Genomic DNA, 23066 nt, shown 5'->3' with positions numbered 1-23066 from the left:
AGGGATGTTGAACTAATGTATGATATTATTGAAAAACAGGCATATGCTCTTATCAAATCTTTAAAGGTTTTCCGAATATACATTCTGCACTCCACGATAATCGCATATGTGCCCTCTGCTTCAGTAAAGGAGGTCCTAACGCAACCAGATGTTGATGGAAGAAGGGCTAAATGGATTGCAAAGCTTATTGAATTCAACATAGAATTGAAGCCCACCAAGCTTGTCAAGGGCCAGGGCCTTGCTCAGCTGATGGCTGAAGAAAACTGCAAAATGCTTGACATAAACTGCATGGGTACAAATTCAGAGGATGTGTAGACAGAAGAAGCAATAGTTGAACAAGGACAAAATCAGTCTTTGGTCAAAAATCTGGCCTCTTGTAAATGGTATGATAAAATAGCTCACTTTCTGTTGAAGCTAGAAGTTCCTTCATGCGTTAGCTCAAGCCAAGCTAGAACTATTAAACTCAGAGCAACCAATTTCTGTATTCTTGAAAACTTGCTATATTGGAGGGATCCATCTGGAATCCTTTTAAGATGTCTGGACAAAAAGCAATCTGTGGAGGTCATGCATCAGTTTCATTCTAGCATCTGTGGAGGACATCACTATTGGAAAACCATGGCCCACAAGATCCTCACAGCTGGGTATTATTGGCCACCCTATTTTCTGACGTCTTTTCATTTGTAAGATCCTGTGACAGATTCCAGAGGTTTGAAGGAAAACAATAGTTGAAGTCCTTACCCTTGGAGCCAATACATGCTAGTGGCCCTTTCCAGCAGTGGGGCTTGGATATCATAGGGGAAATTAATCCACATTTTAGTGGCCAACACAGATGGATCTTAGTAGCCACCGATTATTTCACTAAACGGATTAAGGTCATCCCTACTAGGAAAGCTGATCACCATGTTGTTATGAAGTTTTTGACAGAAAACATTTTCGCCAGGTTTGGCTGTCCACACAAATTGGTTGCAGACAATGCAGTAGCCTTCAGGGCAAAAGAGTTGGTGGACATGTGTGACTCAATGGGCATTAAGCTAGTACATTCCACCTCATATAACCCTCAAGGTAATGGTCTAGCAGAATCATCCAATAAGAGCCTGATAAGGATAATCAAAAAGCCGTTGGAAGACAACAAAATGAACTGAGATTCCAAATTGAAGTTTGCATTGTGGGCTGACAGGGTGACCACCAAGAAATCCATAGGGAATTCTTCGCTGGAACTGGTATATGGCACTGAGGTTGTTTTCCCAATCCAGTTGACCCTTCATGTGGCCAAGTTCTTACAGGAAGGATAGAATGAGGAAAATGACATGGCAAAGAGGATTAGTGACTTGGCTGAGGTACATCAAATTAAAGATCAATTGATCGAAAAGTCTGCAGCACATCAAAAGCGAAGCAAGGAAGCCATTGACAGAAAGGCAAAGATGGACAACTTTCAAATTGGAGACTTGGTTCTTAAGTGGGATGCACTGAAGGAAAAGAAAGGCAATCATGGGAAGTTTGATGCTCTGTGGATTGGAACTTTTGTCATTACTTGGATTCAGGGGAACAACACTTTCATGCTGCAAAGTATGGAAGGAGAGGCAGTTTTTGATGGCCCAGTTAACGAGCAGTTTTTGAAATTTTATGTTAATTAAGGCCTTCAAGCCTTAGCATTGTAAATATGTTCTTTTTACAAGTTTTAGTGTAGGCTTAATTAGACTCCATGCCCAATGGAACACTAAGGAACACTGCTGATCTTGCTTTTTGAATGAAAGGCAGCGGTCTACGGTTCTTGAAACCTCACAGGGAGGATTTCATCCCCAGAAGGAGCCAGTGCTAGCTCTTCTATGCAGCGCTGACGTTTTAAGTGCAAAAAGGAGCATGGTATGTTTGGTTGTGTCCAAAAGAGGGCTTACATTGGTAATTTTCCCTTCCCCTCCTACCCCGCTTACTCTCCACCACCTTCGTTTCCCTATTTTCCTCCCAAACTTGTCAAAGTAACCCTCTTTAACCTTAGCCCCAAGCGCCAAACCCTAAAGCAGCCATAAAAACCTACCATATGCCTTTGCGCATTTGAAACTTGCCACGCCACATCCCCGCCGTTGATCACCCCCAACGATCCAATGGCTCCCGTCACTCCCGATAAAGGTAACCCGCTCTACCCTTTTCCATCGTTAGATGCATCTCCGCCCGATCCAACGGTCTTCGCATTCATCGTGCTGGAAACTTGATCGAGCGATAGCGCATGATGAGAGCGGTTTTTCTCTCTCATCCGTTGCTATGTGTCGATCATTGAGCGGAATTGCACGGCCTCGGGTATTTACTGCTTAGCGCCTAAAAGTGGTGCAATGAAAACCATTACCACCCGACCAAACTGGCCTCGCCCGTTAAATGCCCATGCAGTTCCGTCGCCCGTTGACCATCCAATCTGTCCGCTGAAGAACCAACAGCCCTAACACATCCCACTCTGACCTCGACTGATAGCATCCGCCGAGCCATCTTCGCTGTTCATTTCCCCGATTCGATAATCATCCTCCTCTCTCGTCCCAACTGTCTGTGTGCCCATGCATCCCACGTCCTTGACCATCATGTTGCCCGAAGAAGGAGATGATCAGCTCTGCTAGCATCAGTTACAGTAATATCCCCAACAACCACATTAAACCAAAAGCATGGCCAAAGGGGAAAAGGACGTAGCACGACCCCGTAACTGAATTTATCAGTCATGGACTCCACCAGTACGAGCACTCCAACTGCTTAAAGGACAGCACAACACCTGAACAGATCAGATTCACCCACTGAAACAAGCCACCTCGTTTAGAGACTCCATCAGGCGGTTAAATGCAGTTGGTGGTCGATTATGACCCCTCCATACCTAAACGACCAAGTGCCATAGTATTGTAAACTTATAAATATCCAGAAGTAAGATGTAATCAAGGTTGGCATTTGATGTAAGGTTCAACTTCTGGAGACTGTAGACACTTTGTCACTTGCAGCATCTCATCTTCATTTTCAGCAAATACAAGCTTCTTTTGCTATTAACTGCTCACTGTCCATTTTCCTCTGTTCTAAGCTTGTGCCTGATATGTTGTGTTCTTGATCTCTTGATGTTTAGCACTAGATAACTGTCATCTTATCTCTGTGTTAGAATCTCGAATGCATCACTGAATAGGTTGCTCAGGTTTCTTTCTATCTAATGCAGGAGAGTTGTCATCCTGTCTTTGCATTAATAGATTAGATTTGCAGGTTTTTGTACTAGTTGCAGCCAGCCATCACATGGTCTTGTGTATCTGCTGGTGTGGTTAGTATTCTCCATATTCACTTAATATCTAAACTGTGAGTATTGGTGGTCTAAAGCCTTGTAGTCTGAGGGTGTTCATGCATGTCTGGAGTGAAACAAAGTAGAAGTGCTTATCTGGCTTGAACCAAGCCATCATTACTTCCATTAAACCTTGCAACAATAATTAAATTTATATTTACCAAGCTTCTCCGAGCTACAACCTAGGAGAGTTTCTTGGAATCCTAACACCTACCACAGATGAATTGTTGGATGAATTACATGGAGGAATTTACTTCACCAAGTTGGATCTTCATTCAGGATATCATCAAATTAGAATGAAGACTAAATACATTCTGAAAACAACATTCATAACTCATGGCGGTCATTATGAATTTTTAGTCATGCCTTTTGGCCTTAATAATGCACCTTCCACATTTCAAGGTTTGACAAATTCCATTTTCAAACCCTCCATTAGAAAAATTGTGTTAGTATTTTTTGATGATATACTAATCTAAAACAAGTCTTGGAAGGATCGTGTTCAACATGTTCACAAGGTGCTCAAACTATTGGAGGATAAACAATTATATACAAAAACCTCCAAATGTTTCTTTGGAGTATAGGAGGTGGAATATTTGGGTCATATTTTATCTCATGAGGTGTTAAGGTAGACCCTAACAAAATTAAAGCCATTAAGGAATGGAAAATACCCACAACCATAAAGAATCTTCGAGGATTTCTTGGGTTGACAAGGTATTATCGCAAGTTTGTTAAGAATTATGGGAGAATAGTGGCACCTCTAAGATCATTACTGAATAAAGATGCATTTTCTTGGACTCTCGAAGCAACAAAGGCCTTTGAACATCTTAAAGAGGAAACGTGTCAAGCACCGGTCGTAGCTATGCGAGGCTTCACATTTTTTATTATTATTATGGAATGTGAAATGGAATTGGTGTTTTTTAATTCAATAAGGAAGACCCATTAATTTTGAAAGTTGTCCAATCAAAGGAAAGTACTTAGACAAAACTATTTATGAAAAGGAAATGTTGGAAATACTACATGCACTAAATAAATGACAACCTCACCTAATGGGAACACACTTCAAGCTAAAAACGGATCATGGTAGTCTTAAATACTTTTTAGAACAAAGGTTATCTTTCAAAAGAGAAACAAAAATGGGTGATAAAGATGTTGGGTTATGACTTTGAAATCATCTACAAAAAGAGAAGAAAAATGTTGCTTCATATGCACTCTCAAGAAAGGATGAGGATGTGGAAGAATTTCTTTGTGTCATTTCTATTATCCAACCTGAGTGGTTAACCGAAGCAAGGGATGAATGAAAGAATGATGATGAGTTTTTGTCACTCATTCAAAATTTGTAGCAAGATCCCAGTACATCTGATACATTTAGCTGGAAAAATGATTCATTATGGTACAAATATCACTTATATCTTTGTAATAATTCCCAACTTAGACAAAATATTCTTTTGGAATTGCACACCTCTCCCTTAGGAGGGCACTCAGGATTTTTTAAAAATTACTATAGGGTCAAGAAGGAATTTTTTAGGATGGCCTTGAATTTGATATTCATACGTTTGTGGCAGAATGTTTTGTTTTCCAAAAACATAAAGTCGAGACAATTAAGACCCCAGGTTTGTTACAAACTTTAGCCATTCCAGGTTAGTGTTGGGAGGAGGTCTCAATGGATTTTATCACAGGTTTACCCAAGTCTACAGGAAAGAGTGTCATCATGGTGGTAGTTGATAGACTTATCAAGTATGCACACTTTTGTGCATTATCTCATCCTTTTAAATCTAGTACAATTGCTACTACATTTATGGAAACAATTAAAAAGCTTTAGGAAACCCAAAGATTATAGTAAGTGACAGAGATCCCATTTTCACTGGAAATTTTTGGACAGAATTATTTTCTTTTCTTGGTACTCAGTTAGCTCATAGCTCATCTTATCGTCCTCAATATGATGGACAAAATGAGATAGTGAACAAATGTTTGGAAGGATATCTTCGTTGCTTTGTATCTGATAAACAAACACAGTGGATCAAGTGGTTACCTCTAGCTAAATGGTGGTATAACACTTCTTTCCATACTATAGTAAAAATAACCCCATTTATGGAACTTTATGGATATCATCAACCATCTATCACACCATATTTAATAAAAAATAATAAGGTTCAAGTAGTGGAATATCACATCGAGCATCAAAAACATGTTCTCCAACTCTTAAAGGATAACTTCACTATGTCACAAAATCGAATGAAACAACAGGAAGATCAAAATCGCAGTGAAAGAAGTTTTGATGTAGGTCACTGGGTATTTTTATGGCTACAACCATACAAACAAATGTCTCTCAAGCAAGCTAAGAAGGATAATAAATTATCACCCAAGTACTACAGTCCTTACAAGATGTTGCAAAAGATTGGTACTATTGCCTTCAAATTAGAGTTGCCTTCATCTTCCCAAGTACACCCTATTTTCCATGTTTCATGCTTAAATAAGGTTATTAGTGACAAGCTTCCCATTCAAACAGTGTTTCCAGAACTTGAAAAAGAAGGAAAAATCATATTTGAACCTTAAGAACGCATGGAAACAAGAACCCGACAGCAACAAAATCGATCAATTTCAAAGTATCTCATTAAGTGGAAGAACTTACCGGTTGAAGATTCCACATGGGAGGATGATAATTTGTATAGAAGCATATAGAACTACTGAAGTGTTGAGGACAACATGTTTTTTAAGGAGAGGGGAATGTTAGGTCCCTTTAATACTAGTCTAGCCCCCTTATTCTTATTTTTGTGCCCATGTAGCCCAATTATTATTATTGTTGTGTGCCATAGAAGCCCACTATTATTATTATTGTGCCCTTATATTATTATTGTTATGTAGGCTCTAATTATATTGAGATCCCTTACACTCCTATATTTAAAAATGAGGTCTTGTCATTTGTATCATCCAAGAATTGTTCATTTATCTAATGTAAAGGAGGTTTCCACCTTGAAGAGGATACTTTTTAAGTCATTGATCTATCTTTATGTGACTTGGTTGCATAATACTTTTTCAGGGTCAGGGCTTAGGCCACTACCCAGAACTTCATGAAACTTTGAGAAATGATAAATAAAAATGGAATAAGGTTACTAACGCAGTCATTGGTACAAGTACTTGATCTGATCCCTACTAGCCATGATAAGCATTTCGCCAAACATGTCACAAATATGCTATCTACAGTTCATAACAACATATCTGAGCGTAAGGGTCTCTTACTTATCTGATATTCGTAAGGAATCATTGATGCCTCATCACAATAGCTACATTATCGTCTATTAGGTCATATATTCATTGACATTTCATATACTAGCCAAAACATGATGAGAGCAATACATCATAACTTTTATAAAACATATTCATAATCAACATATAACCAAAAGAAATAACAACGATATAACAACCATAAGAATCATATCTGAACAAACAAATTTACAAATGAAATACCAAGGAGAAGGATCTCTTATTAATGAATTCATATGCAAACCAGGTTTGGGACTTCCATGAACGACACGACCATAGATTTTCTTAACCAAATATCTCTTTCAGCCAATCACCAACATGCCATATTCCAAGCATGAATGTGGGATCTCATGAAACAAATCAAACAAAACCAAAACCAGGGCTTCCAGAGGCCAAACCACCTCAACCCTCAACTAGTGATTCGACCTCATAATCGGACATAACTAACCATCATCATATTGGTCTCTACCCAAGTTGTCCAAAGCTCTAGAGCGTTTGTTCCAACCAGGGCTTCCAGGACTAGTAACTCAACCCATAGTTGTTGTCGAGCTTCCAGAGTGTTTGTCCAACCATGGCTCCCACGACTAGTAACTCAACTAACCAGGGGATTCCAGAGTTTTTTTTCTAAGCAAGGCTTCCAGAACTAGTAACTCAACCCAAGTTGTTACAAGGCTTCCAGAGCATTTGTCCATCCAAGCCTTCTAAGAACTAGTATCCAAGCCTTCCAAGAACTAGTAACTCAACCCACAACCAAAGGCAAATGGAAACCAACCAGAAAACAAAAGGAAAGACACCCACAATACCATGGCTATACAAGAAATGGAAAGGCTAGGAAAATCCACTATCAATCGAGGAAATCCTCCATGTTAATGACATATCATAACCAACAAACCACATGAATGTTCCATGCATGCCAAAACTAGCAATGAAATCATGCATGTGACTCGATACCTGCAAGAAAAGCATCCTCTAGTTGCTAATACTGATGTACACTTACGCTTTTCTACTCTTCCTTTGCCTTCTTTCTCCAAATCCCAAGTATGCCACACTCCTCCAAGAGTGCTCCAAGAAAACTCTAAGTTTCCAAGAGTATGAGAGAGAGAGTATAAAATGAGAGCTCCAAAAATGAACTCATAAAAAGCTACAAACTAATCCTTAGAAGCATTTATTTTAATGAGGACTTCATTTTCTTCATTTTCCATTATTTTCTTTCATTTTCCTCCTTACATGCAATCTATGACCTTTCACCTCCCTTTTCTCCTATTTTACATTATTTTCATAAATAAATTGCCAATTAATGCCACTCTTCCTTTCCAAAGTTTTTGTCATTACCTTTGACAATTTCCATAGCCATTAATTAATCACAAGTGATCCCCATCACTTTTGTTTTATCCCAACATTTAGCCTGGAATACATGTCCCATAACCTTGGTTATTATTTTACTTTGTTAACTTTATTACATGGATGTTTCACCAATTTTGTTACAAAAAATAACTCTTATTAACTTATGCAAAAGCCAACTAAGTCAAGGACTTCCATGTACCATCTGACAATAGATTGATCTGAACCAAATCTTTCTTTCATCCAATCACCCTCATGCCATATTCCAAGCATGAATGTGGGAACTCAAGACATAAACATCCAAGGCTTCTTAGAGATGAAACCACCTTCACCTTTAGGCTACTGTGAGCCCACCAAAACAAGTCAAGAGATCACTAAGCCCAAAACACACACATAAAGGGATTCCTAGAGATTTAACCATCTCTACCCTTAGGCTACTGTGATCTCGCCAAAACCGATCAAGATATCAAAATTCCCAAAACAATATTGGATGCCTCCGAGTTTCTTCAGCAATACCTTGAGTATTTTTCTTATCTCCACCCACCTGTTGATGGATTCCCGTAGATGAAACCGCCTCCACCCCAAAACCTTGGGAATTTTCTTGAGACCACCTCACTCGGTTCCAAAACCTTTTGGTAATGCAAAGCTTAACTAAATAAAATAATGTCATCACACCATGGTTATCCGGAAATGGTAAGGCATGTCTAAAATCATTGTCACACCCGACAAAACTGAGCCAATGACAACAAGAGAACCAAATGCACAAATTCATGTACCGTGCATTCAAAAACTTGCTAAGAAATTACACATGAAACATATTACCTTTAATTCTTCCTATTGAAGTTGCTTGATCCAACCTTCCTTGATTGTCCTTTTCTTTCCTTGTCCTTCCTTGCCTTCCTTTCTTCAATGCTATAATGCCCCAAGAATGCTCTAAGTGTGCAATAGTATGAGAGAATCAAGAGAGCTCCAAAACTAAAATGACAAAAGTGTTGAACTGATCCTCAGAAGCCTTTTTATCATTGAGGCCTTTATTTTCTTCATTTTCCTCTATTTTTCCTTTAATTTCCCTCACATGCAAACTTCTGAAATTTCATCTCCATTTTCTCTTATTTTCCTTTATTTTCATAAATAAATGTCAATTAATATCTCTTTCCCTTGGCCAATACCTTTTCCAATTTCGTTAGCCATAATAAATAGAAAGTGACACCCACTAGGATTTTTTCCCAACATTCAGCTTGGAATACATGTCCCATGACCTTGGTATTATTTTTCCTTTATTAACTTTTATTACATGAAAATTTAACCTGGGACTGATATAGATTCATAGATCTGGAGAAAGCAAGGCATCCTTCTCTAGTTGTGGGAAAGACTCCATTTTTCATTTTATTTTATTACGAATGTCTCCACAAAACAAGAAGCTACAAATAGGTCTCCTACGTTTCTTCTATATCAATTTCTCCTCTTGCTTTCTTGAATGGTTTCTTTCTATCTAATCACATGTATATGAATTGCCTCTCTCTAGAATAGCTTCTTAGCTGTCACGAAGACAACAAAGATTCAATGCTTCAAATCATTGTAATAATATTGGACAAGGTCAATTGTCTCCATTCACGTACATGAGATCTCCTTAAAAAACAAATAAAATATTACAAATTGTATCAACATTGAAAAAGGCCTGCATCATTTTTATTTTTGAGCTTGTACATATTTGGATCTTCTATGTAGATGTTGAATCACACCGTTCATTCAAGTGTATTCTTTCAAACAAATTAGGACACACCAAGACTGCTTTTCTCTCTTAACGTTCCCAAACCCTCCAGGGCACTCCTTCCAGAAGGGAGTCAAGCCCAAAGACTTGCTTTGATATCAACATAGGAAACAGTAAAGAAATATTTTAATAAATCTGATTTGTGTTTGAAACACAAAATAATCCCATATTCATAGTAATGGAATCATAAAAAAATATAACCACAACAACATGGAGGATAATGACACCTTTGCAGCTCCAGCTCACTCTTAAGTTGGAAACTAACTTTCTAGAAAACTACACTGGAACTATTATAATCTAGAATAATGTATTGGAACAATACATTTCTCTTATTAACTCTAACATCTCATACAACAGAACTCTTATCGTGTTAAGTTTTATCTATAAACCATAACTCTAAACACAATTGAATAAGTATAAATAGAATCCTTTCATTATTACAATTTATATCAACATTATATGGAATTAATTAATAGAGTCATTTACTTGAACTCTATATAGGAATCATATAGAGGAAATTCAATTGCACCAATTCCTTTTACTCTATATAGGAATCATATGGAGGTAATTGAATTGGACTATTTACTCCTATTGTATTGGGTTTTACAATGAAATCCTCCTTTCTTATATAATGATTAATCCAATCATTTAAACAATTGCAATGGATTTTTTAAAGACAATTAAAACATAGTAAAAACAACTATTTAAAACCTTCAACTATAAAAAATTTCATAATATAAATATAACTTATAAGAATCTTTTTCCATAAGAAATATATGCCTAATGATATGTGTACATGTGCATTATGAGCATTATGATGCAAAACACAATTTGTAAAAGAAAACAAAAATAACATTATTTTTTATCAACAAAAATGAATGTTGAAATTGAATATTACTACTCCTTTTTTTAAATCATGGTAAATCATTAACCCATCCGATTAATCTTGGCTAGGCCCAAGATCAAATCTATTAGATACTACTAATGTAACACCAAGAGTATATCCAACAACTCCAATCTAGATATACAAATAACTTATGTCTTAGCAAGAGTTGAGGCTCCAAAATCATGGGGAGGTTATTCCTTGACCCTTGTCATATTTAGTATTGAATTTCTTATAATAATGAATCAAACTTACATTGAATAAATTTTGATTTCTAGTTTCCATTTCCATATCTTCATATTAAGTAGACATAAAGAAGACGTGCAAGTGATATTCATAAATCCAAGCAAATGGAGCAAGTAGTAGATGCAAGTTGAATACTAGTAAATACAAGCAAGTGGAGCAAGGATGGGGAGTTGATTGGAATTGCAATTGTTTCTTCTCTATGAATAGCAAAAGGATTTGCCACAATAAAAAATAAAAAATAAAAAAATAAAAAAATAAATGATTTTTAATTTACACAACTAAAATATAAATCTCAATAAATAAGTGATTCATTCATGCATAAACTCCATATCAATGAAATTCTATTGTATATATATATATATATGATGATGATGATGATGATGATGCTTAACGTCCACTGTGACCAAATTGGTCTATCGGACCTATAATTTTCTTAGTTTTTAATTATCTGGCTCCTCTTCTTTATATATAACAAGCAATTAACATTTTTTTGTTTTTTAATTATTATGATATATACAAAAATTACTCATAAAATATATAATAACGAATAAAGTATATTATTAAAAATTTCATTACTTTGCATTTGAAAACTCAAAAGCCATAAAAACTATTTTTATTTTTAATTTGACAAATAATTTTTTTTATTTTAATTTTAAATAATTTTATGTTATTTTATAACAAGTTAGTCCACTCTTAAAAGGTAGGCAATAATGATTTCATGACCTCAATTTTAAACTTTGATCGACCCTAACTAATTCCCACTACATCAAAAGGATAATTTACCTTTTTTTAATTTGATGTACATTAATGAATAATAAATAGGGCAGTTTACTGAGGCAATAAATATGTTTGGAAAATAGTGAAAATTCTCGCATGATTTTTGCTAAAATCTAATAAATTTTTTGAGAAATCTGAATTAAAAATGTTAAACTTCAGGCTTTTGGATGCCCAGGAAATTTTTAATGATGTTGAATCTATTAACACTCTATAAAAATAATAATTCAAACACCCTTATGATCATACTTTTGAAAAAAAACATATTAAATTTGGACCAAAAAATACTTTTATAGATAAATTTGTACCTTCAGTAGACAACACCATAGCGATAATAAATATCAAGCGCTTTCTATTGTAATGTAACAAAGCACTATGAATTCATATAAAATTTTGCAAAATGTTGGAAGGGAAAATTAGTTTGAACTCAACATTATTCTTTTAAAAGAAGTGTAATCCAATGTCATGTTTCAACACTAGCCATTTCATGATTTTTGGAAAATGGTTTCATTATTTCCAATTTAAACCTCGAAACGAAAGGCACAAAGCCACAAAATTTCGAAAAAATTACATCTCGGAAAGCTCGAGTAGGGATGGATATATATATATATATATATATATATATATATTTTTTTTTTTTTTCGAAAAAATTATCTTGGAAAGCTCGAGTAGGGATGGAAATGAATATATATATTTTATGTCAGTGTATATGACATGTAGTACCGGGTTGAACTTATTAGTCTCATCTGTACAAAGGAAATTTTTCCAATTTACAAAATGGACTTTTAGTTTTATTATAAATTTTTAAGCTGGCACCATCTCGTCGTTGGATGGCCAACTCCAATGGCCGAAAGGTAACGCTGATACAGTGAAGAATCATGTACGTTCTTTATAATTTGAAAATCTTGACATTAAATTCATGCAGGGTCGGACGAAATCTGAATGTGATGTTTGAATATTCATATTATACATCAAGTCGGTCCAAATCGAGTGACGCAACTGTGAAGCCGGCTATGAGGAAAAGGAAGAAAATATGGTGAGTGAGGTGACGTATCGAACACAGTCACATACATGCATAACTGCATCAAGAGCATATACATTAATCTCTTCCTTCTGGTGCACTGCGAGGTAATGAGTGACGTGACGTATCGAACACCGTCACATACATACATAGCTGCATCAAGAGCATATACATTAATCTCTTCCTTCTGGTGCACTGGGAGGTAATTACCACAAATCCAAGCAATATACTTAGTCTGAGTCTTTGAGACAAATTATTCATACTTGGGTTTCCAATGCGGGTTTGCTAGGCATGCAGTGTCATTATCAAATTGCGACCCGCAAGCGAAAACGGTATGACGTACTCGTGAACAGGAAATCCATGGATGGTTTGGAGAAATTTCGAAGGCCTGCATTACTCGTGAACAGGAAATCCATGGATGGTTTGGAGAAATTTCGAAGGCCTGCATTATCAAATCGCGACCCGCAAGCGAAAACGGTATGACGTACTTCAAGAGACTGTAAATCAGATTCTCCGGCATCAAGTGGGTCTTAATTAGAGGTCTGTTACGTATCGAACCGAGGGAGGGAAAAGCATTGACGCATAAAAGGGAGTTGTTTGCTGATTGCTAAAATTTATAAAGATGTACTTTTCGGAATTTGAATATTTTTGTTTATTTATAGAAGGGAGTTGTTGGCTGATTGCTAAAATTTATAAAGATGTACCTTTCAGAATTTGAATTTAAAATTATATTTCTCTTGGAATTTGAATTTAAAACTATAACCTTTGATTAAGAAAGATACACTGAAGCTCATGCACTTTTTGGAATTTGAAACTATTATTAGAAACACTCTATCTTGGTTACATTAAGTATTCTCTTAGAGTAAAAAGTAAAAATGGATACTTGCAGAAACTGCTCACATTTATTTATTCTAAATTCTAAACCTTAGATGTTGCGATTCTGTCTGGAAGTTTAGTTATTAAATTATTAAAGCACAACGCTCTTGAGAACTACTGTTTCGATGGTGAGGCCCGGCCCGAATCCAAACAGAACTCCCATTTCCAATCCCTCTCCGCTGGTTGAACATCCGTTTTGTAGAGACGTCTTCCTCGTCTGATCCAATATGAAGTGGACGCACGCACTGGACATGTTTCCGTACTCGCTCATAACGTGCCTAGTGGGTATTAGTTTTGTGGGATCCAGATTGAGCTTGGCCTCCACCCGATCAAGGATGGCACGTCCTCCGGGATGAACAACCCAGAACAACTTGTTCCAGTCGGATATTTTGAACTGGCTGAACGCCTCCACGAGACAGTTTTCAATGTTGGCAGAGATAAGATCCGGAACCGCGCCTTTGAGTTGGAAGGTCAGTCCGACCTCTCTCACCTTCCCGCCAATGGCTCCCTCGCTATTAGGAACAACTGTCTGGGCTGTCCAAACGATTTCGAAACAGGCCTTCTCCACTTGAGGGATGGGATCAGCTCCTACGATGAGGGCAGACGCACCATCGCCGAACAGAGCTTGCCCCACCAGGCTGTCCAGGTGAGTCTCGGAGGGTCCACGGAAGGTAACAGCGGTGGTTTCACTGCAGATGACCAACACCCGAGCTCCTCGATTGTTTTCGGCAAGGTCTTTCGCCATTCGAAGAACGGTGCCTCCGGCGAAGCAGCCATGTTGGAAGATGCCCACTCTCTTCACACTCGGGTGCAACCCCAGCAACTTGGCTACCTCAAAGTCTGCTCCAGGTAGATCCGGAGTCGTTGTGCTGCAAAATATGAGATGAGTGATTCGAGACTTGGACTGCCCCCACTCCTTAATGGCTTTTTCCGCTGCCTCTTTTGCCAGTCGGGGCACCTCCATAGCCAACATCGCTTGTCGTGCGTCCAACGATGGCACCTCCACAAACGCGCACACATCGGGATTCTTCTTGAGAATCTCCTCCGTAAGGTACATGTATCTCTGTTTTATTGCGGACCTTTCACCTGCATGGAGCCATATGTATGATGATTAAAAAAACTATCATTTTTGTATCCAAAATCTAGGATGATTCATATTCATCGCATGAACCTGTTACCCACACAATTCTCTAATTTGCTAATATATACCAAAAAAAAGAGAAAGACAAAAAGAAATGAAAAAAAAAAATTGAATTCATTTTAATATTATAAAAAATAAATCACTACCAATTTTAATGTCTATCATTTAAATAATAAAGATTTTATACAATTTCTTTTAAAATTATTACCATAAACATCTAAAATCATATTTGTAATTAAATAAATAAAAGTTTTAATATAAAATCAACTTTATCACTTTTAATATAAAATGAATATTAAAATCTCCGCTATTTTATTATAATAATACTTTATAACATTATTTTTTACCAACTTAAAAATGATAATAGATTTATTTAAAATGAATCCAAATTTATGAAATAATTATTTATATGAAATTATATTTTACTGAAAATTGCAATAATAGTTTTAAATTGTAATCAATCAACTTAACATCTGAAAAATATTACAGCCACTAAATTGCAATAATATCTGTATCGAAAAGTATAATCAATCAACTTAATATCTGAAAAATATTACAGCCACTAAATTGCAATAATATCTGAAAAAGATACAGCCACTAAATATTACAATAATATCTGAAAAAGTTACAGCCACTAAATTTGAAAAGTAAGCAGTGCAGATTTCGGAATCTCTCACTTGTTGGACTAGCTGGCTGGCTAATGTAATGACATAATAATAATAATAGAAACTGAAACAGAAACTGAATCGCGCCTTATTATAATAATAAAAACTGCAACTGAAACTGAATCACGCCTGAATGAAGAAAAGAAACTGAAACTGAAACTGAAACTTACATATTCGCTTGAACTTATCCTTGAGCTCTGTGTTATGCTCGTTACCGGTGATTCGAAAGTAGTAATCTGGATATGTGCTCTGATCCACAGCATTGGGTGGATTGGCAGTGCCGATAGCAAGGATCGAAGCGAAGCCATCTGCCCTCTGCAACTTCCTGAAACCTTCAAAATCAACGCCCCCCATCTCTGCTATGCTATGAGGAGGTTAAGCCTAGTACCAAACCCTGGACAACAAATCTCAATATTTACTTTACTCTACTTTACTTTGTTGGTCTGGTCGAATAGCTATAAGAATCTCTAAATCTATAGCAGCTATTTTATACACTTTGATATGAAATAAATATGATTATTATATAATGCATCAATAGACCAATTAGTCCAATACCATGGCTTCTATAGTCTAATACCATAATCTAATTGTGGATGAATGGGTTTTGAATATTCAACACCAACCAACCATACAGCTGCTGTATCTTATTGTGGATGAATGGGTTTTGAATATTCATACATACTCCAGGAGAGGAGAGGAGAGGAGAGGAGACTGTAAATCAGAAACGTGTGGATGATGAATGGGTTTTGAATTTTCAGATTATCCATCAAGTCGGTCCCAATCGAGTGATGCAACTGTGAAGCCGCCCATATATATGAGTAAGCCGCCAATGAGGAAAAGGAAGAAAATATAGTGAGTGACGTGACGTATCGAACACAGACACATACATACACAGCTGCATCAAGAGCATATACGTATCGAAAACGGTATGACGTACTCCTCAACAGGAATGGGTTTTGAATATTCATACTTCAAGAGACTGTAAATCAGATTCTCCGGCATCAAGTGGGTCCCAATCGAGCTAAGAGATATGTTACGTATCGAACCGAGGGAGGGAAAAGCAGTGACGCATCGAACACAGTGGACGTATATCCCTCGTCTAATTAAGCTGTCGATTATTTAGTGAAATTATTGGAACTTCAAATCTTATGGGAGGGATTGACATTATTAATATATTTTTAAAAATAATCTAAATATAAAAAAATTTAAATCCAATCCATGAAATATGTGGACGAATGGGTTTTGAATATTCATCCATACTCTACTCCAGGAGGGGACTGTACTAAATGAGAAACGTGTGAATGATGAATGAGTTTTGAATATTTATACATACTCGAGGAGAGGAGAGTGTTGTGAATGGGCTTTGAATATTCATACTCCAGGAGAGGAGACTGTAAATGAGAAACGTGTGGATGATGAGGTGGAAATGGAGGTAAGAGAGTGAGTGTGAAGCCGCGAATGAGGAGAGGAAAAGGCGTCAGTGGCGTACGAACGGACCCAATTAAACACGTGGAATATTATAATAATTACATATCCAGCCAATGTGCTTAGTCTTAGTCTTTGAAACAAATTATTCGGGAGAGGGGAGGGATTGGGTTGGGTTGTTCGCTAGTGGTATTCGGGAGAGGGGAGGGATTGGGTTGCGTTGTTCGCTAGTGGTATTCGGGAGAGGGGAGGGATTGCGTTGGGTTGTTCGCTAGTGGTATTCCGGAGAGGGGAAGGATTGGGTTGGGTTGTTCGCTAGTGGTTTTGAATGGCATGTGTCAACATGAGGCGGCGGTTTTCAACTATGACGTACTCCCTCCCATCCTCTTGTCAAATTTGGAGGTACTCGACAGTTAATATGCGGTGGTTTTCAACAATCACGTCCTCCCTCCCCTCCTCTTGTCAAATTTGGAGTTTCTCGACAGAGATCGCTTAAGATCACGTACTCGTGAACAGGAAATCCATGGATGGTTTGGAGAAATTTCGAAGGCCTGCATTATCAAATCGCGAACCGCAAGCGAAAACGGTATGACGTACTTCAAGAGACTGTAAATGAGAGGTCCCAATCAAGCTAAGAGATGTTACGTATCGAACCGAGGGAGGGAAGAGCCGTGACGCATCGAACACAGTGGACGTATGAGGGATCGCCACTTAAGATCCCTCATCTAATCAAGAGCATATACATTAATCTCTTCCTTCTGGTGCACTGCGAGGTAATTACCACAAATCCACCAATATACTTTAGTCTTAGTCTGTGTCATGTGAAACAAATTATTTCCGCGACCATCTTAGTCTTTGAGACAAATTATTCATACTTGGGTTTTCAATGCGGGTTTGCTAGCCATGTGGCTGAGCCGGTTTTCCACTATGACGTCCTCCCTCCTCTCTCTTGTCAAATTTCCAAGATCACTTAAGATCTCCTGATCTAACCTATCGACTTGCAAAATGAGTAAATATATTCCAACTTTGAATTTTATTAACTAAAAACAAAAAAAATCACCTAAAATTTGCAACTCTAGCAAACCCAAGACTGTACTTCTTTTCTCTCTTATATGTGGTGGTGTATTTTGTTGATATTTATCAAGTTTTAAGGGTGTTTGATATTGACATGACTGTACTTCTTTTCTCTCTTATATGTGGTGGTGTATTTTGTTGATATTTATCAAGTTTTAAGGGTGTTTAATATTGACATTTAGTATAGAGATGGTATCATATATGATTTAGGACAGCTAACAAAAGGAAGCGTGTTCCACAAAGAAGAAGAGGTGTAAAGCCTATTTAACTAAAATGAGAATGAATATATATATATATATATATATAATTTTATTTATATAAATGAAAGATTGAAAGAAAAATCCCGATCAACTTATGAAGGAGAGGCAGAATGGGAGGAGCTGCGAGACGGCAGGGAGGCGATGCGTGCTAGGGTTTGCAGCACCGGACATCGCTGACAAAGTTTGCAGGTAGAGTCAGACTAAGGCGAGACCCCTCAGCCCTGCGGGCTCAGCGTTCCCCGACCTGTAGTCACGGGTTGGTCTCGGGGATATCAGCAGAAAACGGGATTTTAAACCTCAGAAATCGCCCTGCGCGGAATGGGGGAGCCGAGGGGGGGGGGGGGAGAGATCCCCTCCTTCAAAAACGTGGTAATGGGCGAGACTAGCAAAAAAGGAGGAGAACAGCAAACGGAGAAGGAAGGTTATGCCCCAGTAATGGGTAATCTGTGGCAAAGAAGAATGAGAGGTAAATGCCTACCCCGGGCTCAAAAACAACCAAGGTATGTGGTCCCCCATAACAAACTGGAAGAGTATAACAGCTATATGAAAGACCATGCCATTATATGCCGCTTTGTTGGGTATTGGCCGTCTGAGCGAGAGCTCCACAGATGGATTGATCAACGATGGCGACCAAAGGGACAGATAGATCTCAAACTCGGAGCCCAAGGTTTCTTCACAGCAATCTTCTCCAATCTGGAAGATAAGGACCGGATTTTTGAGGAGGGACCATATTTCTTGAATAATGCTGGTCTATTCATGAAATACTGGGAAGAGAGGTACAACCCAGAAAAGGAAAGAATGCTTGCGGCACCCGTCTGGGTCAGATTGTTTGGGCTTCCTGATGAGTTCTGGGACCCTGAAACTCTGGAGGGAATAGGCAATACGATTGGGAGCTTCGTCAAAATTGCCGAGGCTACGAAACGAGGTAAGTACAATGCTTATGCGAGAATCTGTGTTTATATAAATCTAGCAGAGCCCCTCCCAGAAACTGTCGAAGTAGAGTATCACGATGAAATCTGGAAGCAGCCAGTCGATTACGAGCATATCCCCTTCCGATGCCGCATCTGCCATGAATATGGCCATTTATACAGGCAATGTCCTTTGAACAAAGAGGAAGAACCCAAGAAAAGCCAGGAGGATCAACAGAGAAAGGCTGAGAAAGGTTTTCAACAGGTAGTAAGGAAGAAACGACAGAACAGAGAGACATCAAAGACCCAAACACAGGAAAAACCGAGAAAAATAAATAATCAAAACAAATTCCAGGTCCTTCAGAGTGAAGATGAAGATTATGAAGTAAACCTAGAAGATGATGAAGACCCGGAAAATACCCCCATGGAAATAGCGGGAGAGGAGAAAGGAAAGGGAAATGAAACAAAAATGAACAAAGAAAACAGAGAAAAACCAGAGGAGATACCAACAGAAACAGAACAGGAATCTAAGATGGAAGTGGAAATCCCGTCTGAAAACGAAGCAGAGGAAGAGAAAATTATGAGAAGATTGCTACAAGAATGGAAACACTTGGATAGCAGGTTCATACCTGAAAAACAAAAACAAATATATAAGGAAGCTTTCAAAAAATACAAAGAGAAAAAAGGAGAGCCCCCGGACAACCTCACCATGTCGGAAAGTGAACAAGGGAATGAGGACAAAGAAATGACCAATTCTGGTAAAAATAGCAGGAAAAGAGGCCGAAAACCAATGAGCGAGACCATCCAGACAGTGGGGGAAATATTGATAAACTCCGGAAAAGTGATACCTCTGTCAGAGGTATTCTTCCCCTCTTACAAAAAGTTTTAAATGATAGTGCTCAGCTGGAATATCAGAGGTTTGCATAGCAAAGGCAAACAGAGGTATCTAAAGGAAAAATTGAAGAAAGAGAGACCTAGTGTTATGATATTACAGGAAACAAAGATTTTGAACCAGCAGCTCGAAGAAATAATAGAAAAAGGTAGGTTACAGTATCAAGTAATGGGACAAGATGCAATTGGTTCTGCTGGAGGTATTGCAGTCCTGTGGAACCCAAATGAAATCATCATAGAAAACTGGTCAAGTATGAACGGCATCCTCACTGGGCTAGGCAGGATAGTAGGAACCAGTCATCAGGTGGTTATCTCAGGCGTTTACGGCCCCCCGACCCCTGGGAAAAAAGAGCAGTTCATAAACAGTTTCAAATCGATCCGTAGACTTTACCCTGGAGCTGCTTGGATCATTGGGGGAGACTTTAACCTGATCAGATCCCTGGAAGAGAAGAAAGGAGGGACGAGGAAGAGGGATCACTTCATGGACAATTTCAACGATATGATAGCAGAACTTAGGCTTGTTGACGTCCAGACTATTAACGGGGTCCACACGTGGAACAACAGAAGGGGAGGTAAGAATCAAATTGCATCCAGATTAGATAGATTTCTAATTTCTGAAGACATTATGAACAAAGATGTTTTCGTAGAGGCCAAAATCATTCCATCTTTGGGATCAGACCATTGGCCGATTCGATTAGATATGGATATCAAGAAGATTCAGGGGAAGAGACCTTTCAGATTTGAAGCCTTTTGGCTGAGGGACCCTGATTTCATCAAGAAAGTGGAGGAATGGTGGAATCAATGTACCAGTAAAGGTAGATGTAGAATGCATACCTTCCAGCTTAAACTGAAAGAACTGAAAAATAGAATAAAAAAGTGGAACAAAGAGGAATTTGGCAATATATTAGAAGATAAACAAAAATTGGAAGGGGAAATGGCAGAGCTGCAGCAGAAGATAATTCTGGAAGGTAAAACGGAGGACAGCATCAACAGGGAAGGAGTAATCCTTGGAAGATTGGAAGAGAGACAAAAACAAGAGGAGATCCTATGGCGCCAGAAATCTAGGATAAAATGGTTAAGAGAGGGAGAGAAAAATACAAAATTCTTCCACCAGTCAATGATTAAACACAGGCAAGGAAATAGAATCCTTTCGATTAAAGATAGGAATGCGAAAAGGGTGGTAGAGCAGAAGGAAATAGAGTAGGTTCTAATGGATTACCACAAAGAGATGCTAACCGAACCGCAAGTGGATAGATCGGGGGCCATCCAAGAGATCTGTTCTGCCATTCCTAACCTGGTCACTGAGGATCAAAACAAAGCCCTCATGAGGGCCGTGACCTTAGAAGAGCTGGAAGAGGTCGTGAAGAGTATGAAAAAAGGGACTGCTCCTGGACCGGATGGCTTCACAGTGGACTTCTACCAAGCAAGTTGGCATTTCCTGGGGAACGAGATTCTGGACATAGTAGAAGAATCAAGAATAAATCAAAAGGTATGGCAGGCTCTTAACTCAACCTTCTTTACCCTCATACCTAAGGGAGACAACTTAGAAGAAGCGAGTGGCTTCAGGCCTATAGCCCTCTGTAATGTCATCTACAAAATGATAACTTCTCTGATTGCCAAAAGACTAAAACCTCTCTTAGACAATCTTATCTCGACTGAACAAACTGGTTTTGTGGAAGGAAGGAAAATTCTTGATGGGCTGGTGGTAACTCAGGAGGTGATTCACTCCCTAAAGGTTAAAAAACAAAAAGGAATGCTGATCAAATTGGATTTATCCAAAGCATATGATAGGCTTAATTGGAAGTATTTAGAAACAATCCTGGAGAGATTTGGTTTCCACCAAAGATGGATTGCATGGATTCATAACCTGATCTCCTCTCCCCACTTTTCTATTCTGGTTAACGGAAGTCCCTCAAAAACCTTAAATGCCTCCAGAGGCATCCGTCAGGGAGACCCATTGTCCCCTTTTCTTTTCATTCTAGCCGCGGAAGGACTTGGTCGATTTATTAAACAAGAAAGAACAACAAATAGAATCAAAGGGTTGCAACTCTGGGGAAACAACCTACCTTTAACACGGCAACAATTTGTTGATGACATTATGCTGTACGGGGAACCAACGGTAAGAGAAGTTCGTCACCTGAAGAGAATCCTAGAATTATTTGCCGAGGCCTCTGGGTTAGAAATTAATAGAGACAAGTCTTGCATCTTCATCTTCAATACAATGGAGCAGATCAAATCCCATCTAATTAGAATTCTTGGATTCAAGAGAGGAGAATTGCCTACTAAATATTTAGGTAATATTCTGGACCTCACCTCAAAAAAGGTGAAGAACTGGCAAGGAGTCCTTGACAAACTAAACAACAAGGTCTCAAATTGGGCTTTCAGAGTTTTGAATATCGCTGGCAGAGTTGTTCTTGTCAAGTCGGTCCTTCAGGCGATCCCTATATATCCATTAGCGATTATGGCTGCCCCAGCAGGGGTTTGTGCCAAAATTAGGGAAATAATAAGGAAATTTATCTGGAGTGGTTCTGATCAGAAGAAAAAATGGGCCCTGGTATCGTGGAGTCAGCTAATAGAACGAAAAGAAAAAGGAGGTTTAGGTCTAAGGGACCCGGAAATTCTTAATAAGGTGTTGGGAGCTAAACTGTGGTGGAGGTGGCTCAGTGGTGGAAATGACCTATGGAAAAACATATGGAGGACCAAATATAAAATGCCAAACTCTCCAGCTGACATCCTAAGACAGCAGGAAATCCCCAAAGGCTCCTCTATTTGGGATCTTGCCTCCCAAAACAGAGATCTAATTAGCAAACATACTTTCTGGGAAATTAGAGGAGGCAGAGAAGCCAACTTCTGGGAAGATAGGTGGCAACAACGAGAAAAATTAATGAACAATCAAGACCTCTTGCAGATACGGGGTAGAATTGAAAGAAACAGACCCAGTGTTAAAGACTATTGGAAAATAAATGAAATGGCTGAGGGATGGAGAGTCTGGGAAGACCCGACAGAGTGGGATCGGGAACTTCCCCCCGAGCTCCAGGAACATTACAGAAAAGAAATGAGATCAAGGAAAATCAGAGAACGAAATGGGAAAGATATCCTTCGATGGGGATACACTATGAAAGGGATATTCACAACGAAAGAGGCCTACTTCTTAACGGATGTTCAAGACAGAGTTGACAAGAATACGGATTGGAAAACCATCTGGGAAAGCCACTGGTGGCCTAAGGTATCCAT

General features: G+C 38.3%; 2 protein-coding genes across 2 annotated transcripts; one reads left to right on the top strand and one right to left on the bottom strand.

Moving 5' to 3' along the window:
* Positions 1–13530: 13530 nt before the first annotated feature.
* Positions 13531–15723, bottom strand: LOC149156358 (pinosylvin synthase-like). Its single transcript, XM_089443564.1, has 2 exons — positions 15445–15723; positions 13531–14554 (listed from the first exon to the last, which is right to left on the bottom strand). Exons 1-2 carry the CDS (start codon positions 15626–15628, stop codon positions 13560–13562), a joined length of 1179 nt encoding a protein of 392 aa, XP_089299690.1. The 5' UTR covers positions 15629–15723; the 3' UTR covers positions 13531–13559.
* A 2682-nt stretch (positions 15724–18405) lies between these two features.
* Positions 18406–21036, top strand: LOC149156357 (uncharacterized). Its single transcript, XM_089444739.1, has 3 exons — positions 18406–19562; positions 19713–19800; positions 19936–21036. The coding sequence occupies exons 1-3, from the start codon at positions 18406–18408 to the stop codon at positions 21034–21036; spliced, it is 2346 nt and encodes a 781-aa protein (XP_089300865.1).
* The last annotated feature ends 2030 nt before the right edge of the window (positions 21037–23066 follow it).

The sequence above is a fragment of the Pinus tabuliformis genome, chromosome 9, assembly GCF_031772625.1.
Source record: "Pinus tabuliformis cultivar Carrire ecotype Pingquan chromosome 9, CPIR1, whole genome shotgun sequence".
Taxonomy (NCBI): Eukaryota; Viridiplantae; Streptophyta; class Pinopsida; order Pinales; family Pinaceae; genus Pinus; species Pinus tabuliformis.
This window is presented reverse-complemented; position numbering and strand designations above follow the sequence as displayed.

Excerpts from the sequence above, each read along its gene's own strand:
- LOC149156358 (XM_089443564.1), bottom strand. The coding sequence starts at position 15,628 with ATGGGGGGCGTTGATTTTGAAGGTTTCAGGAAGTTGCAGAGGGCAGAT. Across the intron at positions 14,555-15,444 it reads GGATAAGTTCAAGCGAATAT|GTGAAAGGTCCGCAATAAAA; the intron begins GTAAGTTTCAGT and ends GGCTCCATGCAG.
- LOC149156357 (XM_089444739.1), top strand. The coding sequence starts at position 18,406 with ATGGGCGAGACTAGCAAAAAAGGAGGAGAACAGCAAACGGAGAAGGAA. Across the intron at positions 19,563-19,712 it reads TGGAAACACTTGGATAGCAG|GAAAAGAGGCCGAAAACCAA; the intron begins GTTCATACCTGA and ends TAAAAATAGCAG. Across the intron at positions 19,801-19,935 it reads AAGTGATACCTCTGTCAGAG|GAAACAAAGATTTTGAACCA; the intron begins GTATTCTTCCCC and ends ATGATATTACAG.